This window comes from Hibiscus syriacus, unplaced genomic scaffold (assembly GCF_006381635.1).
Source record: "Hibiscus syriacus cultivar Baekdansim isolate YM2019G1 unplaced genomic scaffold, ASM638163v2 tig00110840_pilon, whole genome shotgun sequence".
Lineage (NCBI taxonomy): Eukaryota > Viridiplantae > Streptophyta > Magnoliopsida > Malvales > Malvaceae > Hibiscus > Hibiscus syriacus.
In genome coordinates this window covers 1862499-1875196 of record NW_024062887.1, presented here as the reverse complement: position 1 = coordinate 1875196, position 12698 = coordinate 1862499, and the positions used below count along the sequence as shown (strand labels likewise).

The following is a 12698-nucleotide window of genomic DNA, read 5'->3' as shown; positions in this document are numbered from 1 at the left end:
GCGTAGCTTTCACCCCTACCTAACGGGACAGAGAACAATTAGAAGGCTCTAAATATCGAAAGGTTATAGCGACAATAAGGGGAAACTCATAATCCTTTGCCTCGATCCAAGTAAATCAACAAACTAAAGGTCAGAAAACTGAAACATGCAAATCATACTACAACAAATTTATCAATTTATGACAAAATTTATATATGACGTTACGTATATCATCACAAAATATACTATAATGTGACGCTTTTTATTTTCGTCATATTTATTGATTAATGATATATCTTTTATGACAATTTTAAAAATGGTCATTGATTAATATATGTTTGGCGCCAAAATCTTCTCACCAAATTTTTTGTGGGAAGCCTTTTAATGACATTTAGATAAAATAATGACGTTGTAAAATCGTCTCCAATGAAAAACAGGTATTAGTGACGATTTATTATAATGACGATTCAATTTGAATTAGTGGCGCTGCACATTTGTCATTAATAAGTTTTATTTGTGACAATTTAATTTGTCATGTTTTATAAGACACTAAAAGTGACATTTTATTATTGTCACAAAAAATTATTTTAGCACGACAAAATCAATTATTTGTCACTTGTTTTTATCTCTTATTTTTATATGACGATTTTAAAAGACGTCATGAAAATATGTCACTTAATGTTAAAAAAGAAGATAATCTAACATCCTTATTAAATAATACAATGTATAGAGTTTTTTTTTGTGTTTTTTTATTTTATTTACATTATTCTATATTAGATTATCTCATATTCAACGATTTTTTAGAGTAAAACATAAAATAATAAATCGTAAAAAAGAAATGACCATGATATTTTTATATATTATTATACTTCTATGTTTTCCATGATGTTACATCAAAGTGTTTAGAAAAAAATAGATATTTATATTTGATCATAGAAATACCCATAAAATTTTAGTATATTTAGATACATATAACATCAATAATTTTAAAATATAAAATATTACTCTTTTATATATATAAAAAAGCTAATATTATAAAACATGTATGTGTTTTGAATTTTTTTTAGGATTATTATTGTTCCTCCAAACACATTTTTAATTGAATCAAACTTTGCATTGGAGTAATTATTTATTATGAAATGGTTAAAAATAGTATTTACTTCAATTATTTTATAATTTTAAAATTTCTAAAGAGAAATCTTTTTACTATTTTAATAAGTAATCTTTAAATAATATCAAAACCATAAATAAAAAATATATTTTAATAATAAAAGATTTTAAATGTAAAAGAAAGGAAAACATAATAAAAAGGCACTAATGACTAAAATAAAATTCCATGAAAACTAAGGGGCTAGATTCACAAATTTAAAAAAGAAAAAGCCTTGAAATGAGGACCAAAATGTGATAATTTAAACATGGACAGGACCCTTACAATGATTCACCCAAATCAAGAAAAATGGGCTAATTCTATCCCTAAACGGCAATATGTGAAGTATTTTAATAAAATTTAATTAGGTTTAATATAAACCTACACTTCATTTTTAATAACCCTCTGCCGCCGTTCACTCTCTACACAACCCACTTCCCCATTTTCTTTATTTTAAGTCTCCCTTCTTGGAGCTGCTTTTCACTAGCAAGTGGTTGCAGTTCCGTGGGAGTTAAATCCTCAAGCTTGACAGTGCGGTTGGGTTTTAACTCAAATGAAACTAGTAATTTCCCTGGAGCTTTTGTTTCTTCTCCTAAAAGAATGAGAATTAAGAAGTTCTCCGTAGCTTGCTCTTCTTCTACTACTGATCCATTGTTGGTTAAAGCTGCAAGAGGAGATCCTGTAAGTAGGCCTCTTGCATGGATGATGCGCCAAGCAGGAAGGTATATGATTGTTTACAGAAAGCTTGCAGAGAAATATCCGTCCTTCAGAGAGAGGTCTGAGACAACTGATCTCATTGTGGAAATTTCTTTGCAGCTTTGGGAAGCTTTCCGTCCTGATGGAGTTATAATCTTACTCCACTACCTGCATTCGGTGTCCCGTTTAACATTGAAGAAGTAAGGGGTCCTGTCATTCATTCACCGATGCACTCTGAGGATTGCTTGAAGGCATTGCATCCTATTGACTTGGAGAAACTACATTTTGTTGGGGAGTCCGTTATGATTTTGCGCCAGGAGGTTGGAGATCATGCAACAGTGCTGGGTTTTGTCGGAGCACCTTGGACAATTGCAACATATATGGTAGAGGGAGGTACAACCCGCACTTACACAAACATAAAGAGTATGTGCCACATAACACCAAATTAATATTTAATATTTAATAATTATAAAAATAAAAATAATAACAATAAAAATCCCGGACAAAACGGGTGTCTACACTATATTCTATATTGAGATAATTTTGCTTTATAGTTTTATTATTTTTATAATTATTTTTTGTTTTGATTCATATTGCAGTAGTCAAAGGTTTCTCCAACTTTAATTTGCAGGTAATTGTTTGTTTTCTTTTAAATTTATTTTCTTCTTTGTTAAATATGGTTTTTCGATATTGTTGAATTCATATGGTTTAGGGTTAGTTTTTTTTATTCGATTTTTGATTTTTTTGTTAAATGCTGATGTTTTTTACAAAATAATTGTTAGTTTTTTTCTTTTAAATTTTGCTAAATGATGCTGCTTTTTACAAAATAATTGTTAGTTTTTTCTTCAATTTTGCTAAACGTTGCTGCTTTTATTATTTGATATTGTGCAATCTGATTGGAAAACTCATTCAAAAACCTGTGCATGTCTTGTTTCCTTTTCACATTGATAATTCTTCATTTAATAAATAAATGTTTAAGATGTAAAATTTCACCTTCACAAGGTATGCTCAAACTCTGCTATGTATTTATGCTTCCTTTAGGTGCATGTGTTTGTGAATTTTGAAATTATATCATTCTTTTTGTTTATGTTAATTTATTTACATTTCCATTTAAACTGATTGAAAATATTGTTATTAGCATCATTTCAGTGTAAGTTTGCAAAATTTTGTAATTTAGCATAATTATTAATGTAGTTGAATTGCAAATGAATCATTCTCTCAGTGTAACCGAACTGTTGCGTTTATGAATTAAGTTGTAGAATGCTCTGCCAGTGGAGAGTAGATGTGCTATAATAATTGATGATTTTGGTTGTGGTTTAATGCGTCTTTGCATTTCCCTCTAATATCTAAGAGCAATCGATTGCAAAAGCTGGTGAAAGTATTTATAATAGTTTTTCTATATGTTTTAGGATGACACAAGGCAAAGTATCTCGTAAAAGGATTGGAACATAAGAAAATGAAACTCAAAAAGTCTCCGGTAAACTAAATCGAACCCAAGAATCTGAACCTCAACAAGTTACTGATGCTCCAAATCAAACACATGAAGAAATTGATCCAGATACAACAATTGAAAATTCAAGTCCCATCACTTCAATTTTCAGGTAAACAATATATTTAATCAAATAAAAATTATTATATAATATTAATTGTAGTAACTAATATTGATTATCTTAATTTGTAGCTTCAAATGATACCACAAACTCAACATCAACAGAACCACAATCGACTCAAGGTTTGGATTGAGATTGTTACAACGAAATATTCTACAAGTCATATTATTATCGTATTATTTTTATTTTCTGTAAACATTTAAACATTTTTATATTTATAGAAATGAAATTATTATGTATTTAGTGAAATATTTGTTTAAATCTTATTATTTTGCAATAAGTGAACCATTTTATTTTTTATTTAGATTTGTATAAATAATTTTATTTTAATATATATTGTCATTAAAAATGTCATAGAATATAAATTATTTGTGCTTTTCTACAATATTTCTTTCGACACATATAAGTTGATTTTAATGCATTATTTGTGACAATATAAATTATCAATAACAAATTCTTATTTAATTTAGTGATGTAACCAACTATCATAGAATATAAATTATAAAGTAACGTTATGCATAAACGTCATTCATAATATTATTAGGTAACATTTATATTATGTCACTAAAAATGTGACAATATCTCTTTCGTCACATATAGGTTGATTTTAATGTATTATTCGTGACGATATAAATCATTAATAACAAAATTTTACATAATTTAGTGACATAATTAGTTGTCATTGAATATTAATTATATGTGACGTTATATATAAATGTCATCCATGCTACTATTAGGTGACAACGATATACTACGTTACTAACAATGTGACAATTTTTTTTCGTCACGTATAAAATGAAATTATTGTGTTATTGGTGACGATATGATTTATTAATGACGAAAATGTACATCATTTGGTGACAAAAGTAATTGTCACTGAATGCAAATTTCTCACTAGTATATCAGAGTCCAAAATAGACCTACTATCTGGTTCAGAAAGCTCCACCTCAGTCACTTATTTCTTCTTCTTTCTACTTGCACGAGACCACCTTTTTCTTTCCAAACTCGTCAAATATCTTTTTTGGATTTTCCCCAAAGATCCATATCGTTTCTGTTTTTGCAGTAGGGGTCTAAGGCGTCTATTGCTCTTTGATGACAATTCGTTATACCTAAAGGTCGAAACAACTCTTACAACCTCCTCTTCATTAGCTGGGCTATTATTCAATTTTTCCACCAATGTTTCCCACGACTTAGCTCTAATGGGCACCAACTCCACTTGTTCTCCCATTAAGTCTACCATTATATCTTCATTTATGGGTTTTTTTGGCCCGTTACCATGTCCTGAAAAAAGAGAGGAAATTACGGAAGTCAGAAAGTTATTTTGGGATCTACGATAATTTCTATAATGCAAGAGGAACTCGTCACCTTGAAGTGTCGAGTTCCATGAGATATTATTTTTAAATTCATCGTGTATTATTTTAATATTTTTTAGTAAACGAGTTCCTTTTAAATATTATTATTTTTTATATTTTTAATTTGAATTGAATATTTTGAAAAAAAAAACTTTGGAACTCGTCACTTCTTTGGGTTCAAAATATATAGTCATTTAGATTCGAAAAAGTAGCCGTTGGAACTCGTCATGCCCACATGACGAGTTCCAACATTCATTTTCACAAATTTTAACTATAAATAGGAGTTGAGTTAGTTGATAGAGTTATACAAAACCAAATCATACATTTATGGGAAGAGTATTTCAGGCAATTTTTGAAAGATCATTTTGGGTTTGATTACTTTGATACTAATGATTCAGATTCAAGCTTGTCTTCAGATGAGAAGTGGGTGAAAGATCAATAAAGTCGATTCTTGATCAACATAAGGAGATGAAAGGGGGGGGAGGAGGAGGAGAAGAAGACTTACCAAGCCGACGTAGCAAACGACTTATCGAGAGGAATGAGAAAAAGAAAAAAATAATAATGTAAAAATTGAGAGGAAGAAGAAGAGGAAAAATTATTTATTTTGTTGAAAAATATTTTAAATATATGTATAAATTTGAGTTTAGTTAAACGTTATAGTTTGCAATTATATGTGAAATATACAACATGCAACATGGGAATACACTTACGAAGGGTTTATCAGCCCGCTCGATATTTTGGGTGATATGGGCAGTGCTTCCTATTGTGGCCTTCACCTCTGCAGTGGCCACAAAGCTTTGGCAGACCTTGCTCTCTCGGAGGATCATTCATATCATTATGAATTCGACTAGATTCAAGACGATCCCTCAACTTCCTTCGTAATTGTGGATTGGGCAACCATTTCTCAGAGGTCATTTAATGCATCTCTTTAGAGGAAATTATCGCACCATTTCAACAACTTTTTAGAGGTATTATTACGTTGTTTCAACAACTTTTCAGAGATCATTTAATGCAACAATATTGCAACTTTTCAAAAAAAAAAAAACGGGTGCAAGTGGTAAAAAACCAATTCATATCAGGCAAATGTGTATTTCTCATAGGCCAAATAATGCACCCTTTCAAACACTTTTTAGTGATATATCAACTCAAATAAAAAAAACATTTTAATGGTGCATTATCACTTCATATAAAAAAAAAATTCAGTGGTGCATTAACAGTGCATATAAAAACATGTATTTCACATAGGCCAAATATTGTACCATTTCACCAACTTTTCAGTGGTAATTTAATCATATTTAGAAACTATTAATATGTGTGAGTTAAAGCCATTTTACTCATTTGAAGAAATAAAAACTAAAACAAATTCAGTCTTTCACTTCCAAGTCTTGAGTTTTTTTTAGTTTTTTTTCTAACATGACAACTATTCGTACAACTGTTTTTTACGATTGCAAATCGTTAACCATTTGTTTCCAAAAAAAATCAACAAGACGAGTTGAAGTTCAACATAGAAACAAGGGTTCAACTTGGTAGTATAAGAGTATCTTCGTTACATTATAGATTGCCACTATCATGCACGAGGTTTTATCTAAGCAATGATGTCGACCTTACTGGCATGATTGAGACATACTTCACTACAGCAAAACTGATATGTAGCGGCGTTTGGAGAGAAAACGCCACAAAAGTTAAACATATAGCAGCGTTTACAATCGTAGTGCCACAAATTGATACTTTAGCGGCGTTTGTTGTAAAAATGTTGTAATAGATTTGACATATAGCGGCGTTTTTACAAAAAACACCGTAATAGGATGGTTTATTGCGGCGTTTTTTAACAAACGTCATAATAGAGTGGTAAATTAGCGGCGTTTATATAAACGCCGCAATAGATTAACATATAGTGGCGTTTTAGCCAAAACGCCACAATAGATCGGTAAATTAGCGGCATTTATACCACAAATGCCGCAATAGATTACACATATAGTGTCATTTATTCTTAAAACGCTGCAATAGTGATAATAAATAGTGGCATTTTTAGACAAACGTCGTAATAGTGTTAATCAATAATGGCGTTTTTAGAAAAACACCGTAATAGTTTTAATCAATAGTGGCGTTTTTTAACAAACGCCACAATAGTGTAATCAATAGTGGCATTTTTTTATATAAACGCCGTAAAATGTTAAATATATAATCCTCTTTTTCTCCTACCCGAACCCTAAAATCATTTAAACTCTTATTCCCTCAAAGCTTCTTCTCTGGAACAACAATAGCTCTCAAACGATTCCTACCAACGTCGTCGTTTGTATGTCCCGGCGACCAAATCAGGCCTCTCACCGACGAACTATAACACAACTGCACGGTTTGATCCCTCTTATCATTAATGATCTTTTTCATTTTTTTGGTCTTCTGAAAATGGGGAAAATCCAAAAAGCTAACGTATTTGATAAAAAGAGAGCATGTGTTTCCTTGAGTAAGAGAAATTATCGTTGACGGAATGTCTAAGTGGCGTATTTGCTCTGATGATGGATCAAATTATCGTTGGGAGGATATCGGTCCGGTCTCGCCGTCGAAACTGAATGATGACCTGAAAGGAACTCATATTGCTCCATACCCTTCCATGGTTGATCTCCTTCTTGAAGGTAATAATCTATGAATCTTTCAGCCGCTATAATTTGTTTTTCTACGCTCAGTCAAATTTCATAGATTGTATGTATATAGGATATTCGAAGCTTATTGAGAACGATGATAGAGGAGTGGATAAATACCCGATGTTTAGAACTGAATTTGGTAACTCTGTGGCGTTGAAAGAATCTTCAATTACAAAAGCATTGTAGGGGAGTTTTAAGAACATAACCGAATTTGAGCTTTGTGTTAGTTCCTTTTCCGAATGTAGTGTACTCTTTCTCTCGGATTAGGATTAAGGAGATTTTTAACGAGTCTCACATTTCATGATTAATGAATAGAATCAAATCTGCAGAGAAGAAATAAAAGCTAAGTGAATGATGGACGAAGGAAATTAAATTAAAATCAACGACCTTAGCCATACAATTAGGGAATGATAGGTTTATTTGTAAGTAAGACTTAAAAGTTAGGGTATTTATTAGTAATGCATAAACTTTGACAATCTTGTTGGTCTTTCATTTCATGCTTTTAATTGGAAGGCATTGTGTAAGTTCCACAACTTGTGTTTCTTATTTGTAAATTGTCGGAGTGCAAGTGTTTTAAGTTTGAATTAAATATTATTATCCATCGTATATTTCAAATAACTTTAAGGGGGTGTTTGATTCAAGGATTGTGGGATTCTCATGGAATAGGAATCTCACATTTTCATGTTTGGTTGGCCGGGAATCTCATTCCCGGTAATGTTTTATTACCAATAGTAGATTTTTTGGGGTATATTACCGGGAATGTCATTACCTCCCTTCCCTTAGGTATTGTAACATTACCGACGTTTTGGACTAAAATGCCCTTAAATTTTTTTTTTCAAAAATATATTTCTTCTATCATTGAATAATAAAAATTTTACGAAGGTTAAATTACAAATTTATCCTTAAATTATTTTAGATTTACAAAAAAATTCTATAATTAAAATTTTATATGAAGTTCAGGGGTTAAAAAAAATTTAATCTTTCATTAAACTTTTTTATATTTTTAATTTTGTAAAAAAAATATAAATATTATGAATTTAATTTTTTTAAAAAATATATATAAATATTTTACAATTTGTAATATTATACAAATATATAATAAGGACAATTTGGTCAAATATACATTCCAATAATCTTTTATTCCTTTAACCAAACACGGTAATCTTACATTCCTGCTAAACCAACCAAATACAAAATACAACATTCCCAGTAATCCTATTCCCTGGTAATCTTTTATTCGCACTGGTAATTTTACATTTCGTGAACCAAACGCACCCTAAGTGTTATTTATAACCTTCGATATATAAACCGACGTTTAAAAATTATCCGATAAAATATATATTATGAAATTGATAATAAAATAATATTAAATAAGAAATTCACTTAATCAGATAAAGTCATAGTGGTATTGAAATAAACTTTATATTATATCGATTAATTTTTAACGTTTTGCAAATCAAAATGATTTGCTCACCAACTTGAGTCTCTTGCAGATTAGACATCAAATAAGAAAAAGCTTAGGTCATTTGAGTTTTTCCATCAATCGGATTAGGATCAATTTAAATTCATTTTACAATATATAATGTTGACAGACGAACTTTGAGAAGCCGCGCCATCTTTTCTTAAAAGAATGCATCTTAGAATAGTCAACCAAATTAACAAACAACCCACTAACTTCCCTGAAAAAAAAACACACGTTTTTGGCAACTGAGTTGCGTATCTACCAATAACATTGCCAAAGCTTTAAAGGATAAAATTTTATAAAAAAGAGTACAAGTGGCATTTCTAAATAATTTAAATATTTAATTCATTGAGCAATAAAAGGAAATGTTATTCTCCCTAAAATTTTTAAGTTTGAACAGTTGCGGGTATGTACATTATCAATGACTAAAAAAAATTATGAACAGATGCTACCTTATGATCACTCTAGATTGTTAAAAAAAATTGGAGTGTTGAGAAACTAAATTGTCACGTTTTTTATATTAATTATAAGGATTAAATTAAAATTTAGAAAACTTAAAGGATTAAAATGTAATTTGACAAATTTTAGTAGATCGATCCCCTACTAGTCTTCTAAATTCTCCCCTGCCATCCCACTTAAATATAGTACAAATCTTTGGATTCTAAAAAGCCATTAGCGCCCAACTATTTTGATTGGCGTACAGGGAAAACCAGACCACACAGCAGATTATTCTATTTGTTTCCTCCACTCCACTTGCTTACACACATTTTAATACATCTCCTTAAAATTAAAAGAAACAAATAAGATATTTTTCCACAAATATAATCTTTGTTTTTTTGTGTGTAAATGATTATTATATTCGTCCATAAAATAAGCATATATGAGTCCCATGAAGGATATATATGTAGGTTTCTTGAAGTTCACTCGCTTTCTCTTTTCGTTTTTCTTGAACAAAGTCAATGAAAACACGCTCAATTTTCCCTTCTTGTTATTATTATATATTTGATGTTCAGAGTTGAACCAAGTGTTTTCACATGGCAAGCCGTCCACGATGATATTTTATAAGCTCTTTGCTGGCTGAAAATGATCTTTTATCAGCAAATGATGGATGCCAAGCAGCTGGTTCTGGTTTGCTGCCTCCTTGTTTTCAGTTTTCGTCTTACGAGTGCACAAACCTGCTTGGACACCGGTAACTTCACCACTAACAGTCGATTCGGTCGGAACCGTGATGACATCCTCACTTCGATTCCGGCTAATGTATCGATAAATGGCGGTTTCTTCAATGCTTCCATCGGCCAAGGACCGGACAGAGTGTATGCTCAAGCACTTTGCAGAGGGGATTTAGATGAACAAGATTGTTTCACCTATGTCAACTTCACTGCTCATCAGTTGATATCAAGCTGTAAGAATCAGAAGGCTGCATTCTCGTGGGATGGCGGTATTCCGTGCTTAGTTCGATATTCGAACGAGTCTTTCTTCGGGGTGTTAGTGTTGGAACCTATACAGGAAGCAATTAACCCCAATGCCATTAGTGATGCCACATCGAATTTAACACTGTTTTACCAGATTTGGGGAGAACTGATGGAGGCAGTAGCAACAAAAGCTTCCATGGGGTCTTCGAGGCTTAAGTATGCAACTGGCGTGGCTGAGGAAATTCAAGCACTAATGCAGTGCCCTCCAGATTTGTCCCAGAGTGATTGCTTAACTTGCTTAAGGACATTGGTTCGTCGGTACACAGCATGTTGCCGTGGTTATCAAGGAGGTTACGTCGAAACACCGAGTTGTCGTATGCGGTGGGATCTGTATACATTCTTTACACCTACTGCAGATACCGTCCAGATATCGCTTTCGCCTTCACCTAGTGATTCGCCTGCAGATTCTTCAACTAACAAAACATCAGAAACGATAAAAGGTCAAGTCTAAAGGGCATGGCCTTTTAGGTATGATAACTTTCATATTGCATTCTAATGTTACTGAACACTTTTCTTGCTTGTGCAGACAATAAGAAAGGAATTTCATCTGGAACTGTCACGATAATCGTCGTGCCGGTCATGGTTTTAGTCGCAATAGTTGCCTTCATTTGCATCCTTCTAAGAAAAAGGAAGAAGGCAAAGCAAGAGATGAATAGTAAGTTCATTATCATGGTGCGAACTGAAATCTATTTTCACGGTGTTAATTCAAATATGGATTGTTATTAAATGTTACTTTAAACTGCAGACAACGAAGATGGCATGGAATCATTGGAATCACTGCAATTTCAGTTGAAATCTGTTAGAAAGGCTACAAACAATTTCTCAGAGGACAACATGCTTGGCCAAGGTGGATTTGGTGCTGTTTACAAGGTACCTACATGTATATTATAACACATTTTCAAAGAAAATGTTTGGTCAAGACAGATTGAAACATAGCATATTATCTGTTTTGGCCTTCATATTCTGTTAAAATTATTACAGGGACGGCTTGATGACGGACAAGAGATAGCTGTAAAAAGACTATTTCTTGTGTCCGGACATGGAGACGAGGAATTCAAGAATGAAGTTATGGTAATGGCAAGGCTTCAACATAGGAACTTGGTTAGGCTTAAAGGGTTTTGCTTGGAAAGAAAAGAAAGGCTTCTTATATTCGAGTATGTGCCTAACTCAAGCCTCGACCAGTTTCTATTTGGTAATACTTTCTGCAATTTCATTTCAGTACTCCAGCATTTATCAATTCATGTCAATTTGTACTCTCTGTTCACATTATTTACTGAACTCTTAGATCCAATCAAACGTCAACGATTAGATTGGAACACGAGATACAAAATCATAATAGGAATAGCTCGAGGCCTACTTTACCTTCAAGAAGATTCTCGGTACCGAATAATTCATCGTGATCTAAAGGCTGCGAACATTCTATTAGACGACGAAATGGCTCCGAAAATCTCAGATTTCGGAATGGCAAGGTTGTTCGGAGCTGACCAAACTAGAGATGATACTAGAAGAGTTGCAGGAACATAGTAAGTTCATTGTTAGAATCCCGGATAAAAATTTGGCATTCCTTTTGAAATTGGTTAACCTGTTATATTGTATGCAGTGGATACATGGCTCCCGAATACGTGAAACATGGGAAGTTTTCGGTTAAATCCGATGTTTACAGTTTTGGTGTACTGATTTTGGAAATCATCAGTGGTGACAAAATCAGTCATTTCCGTAACAATGGTGCCGATCTTCTTACCTATGTAAGTTAAAAACATTAACATTTAATTATTTCCCGCTGCACATATATGTTGCTGCTGATCATTCCTCAATTTGCAGGCCTGGAGAAATTGGAGGGAAGGGACCAGTTTAAACCTAGTGGATGAGTATTCGAGGGGTTCTGGATCAAGAAGCGAAATGACGAGAAGCGTTCATATTGGGTTGCTGTGTGTCCAAGAAAATGATGCAAATAGACCATCCATGAACTCGGTTGTTCTTATGCTTAGCGATACTTCTGTGTCGATGCCGGTGCCGTCAACGCCTGCTTTTATGATCCCTGCCAATACGGTGCAGCCAGAGGCATCGCTGTCTTCGAATCACAATTCAGATCGATTCACTAAGAATGAAGTTACGATTTCTATGTTAGATCCTAGATGAGACAAAAACATGGAGGACAATGAGTATATCACTTTGTTTTTGTTCTTGTTCTTTCCTCAGAATTTTAAATACAATGACCAGATAAAATCAAATATTTATGAGAAAACTGGGTAGTATCATGATAGAATTTCCGCCCAACGCCACAATAAGGTTCTGTACTTGCTGATAAACTATTTTACAATAGGAGAAGCACCAAGAC

General features: G+C 32.4%; 1 protein-coding gene and 1 pseudogene across 1 annotated transcript; both read left to right on the top strand.

Annotated features, from left to right (window-relative positions):
* The first annotated feature begins 1394 nt into the window (after nucleotides 1-1394).
* LOC120143265 lies at nucleotides 1395-2271 on the top strand (annotated as a pseudogene).
* A 7670-nt stretch (nucleotides 2272-9941) lies between these two features.
* On the top strand, nucleotides 9942-12698 carry LOC120143285 (putative receptor-like protein kinase At4g00960). Its single transcript, XM_039157647.1, has 7 exons — nucleotides 9942-10800; nucleotides 10887-11015; nucleotides 11106-11230; nucleotides 11342-11552; nucleotides 11646-11883; nucleotides 11961-12105; nucleotides 12182-12698. The coding sequence occupies exons 1-7, from the start codon at nucleotides 9972-9974 to the stop codon at nucleotides 12497-12499; spliced, it is 1995 nt and encodes a 664-aa protein (XP_039013578.1). The 5' UTR covers nucleotides 9942-9971; the 3' UTR covers nucleotides 12500-12698.

What these genes read in the sequence shown, in the direction of transcription:
- LOC120143285 (XM_039157647.1), top strand. Translation starts at nt 9,972, where the DNA reads ATGATCTTTTATCAGCAAATGATGGATGCCAAGCAGCTGGTTCTGGTT. An exon ending in GGCAAAGCAAGAGATGAATA is followed by an intron (nt 11,016 to 11,105) that starts GTAAGTTCATTA and finishes TTTAAACTGCAG; the next exon opens with ACAACGAAGATGGCATGGAA. An exon ending in AGAAGAGTTGCAGGAACATA is followed by an intron (nt 11,884 to 11,960) that starts GTAAGTTCATTG and finishes TATTGTATGCAG; the next exon opens with TGGATACATGGCTCCCGAAT.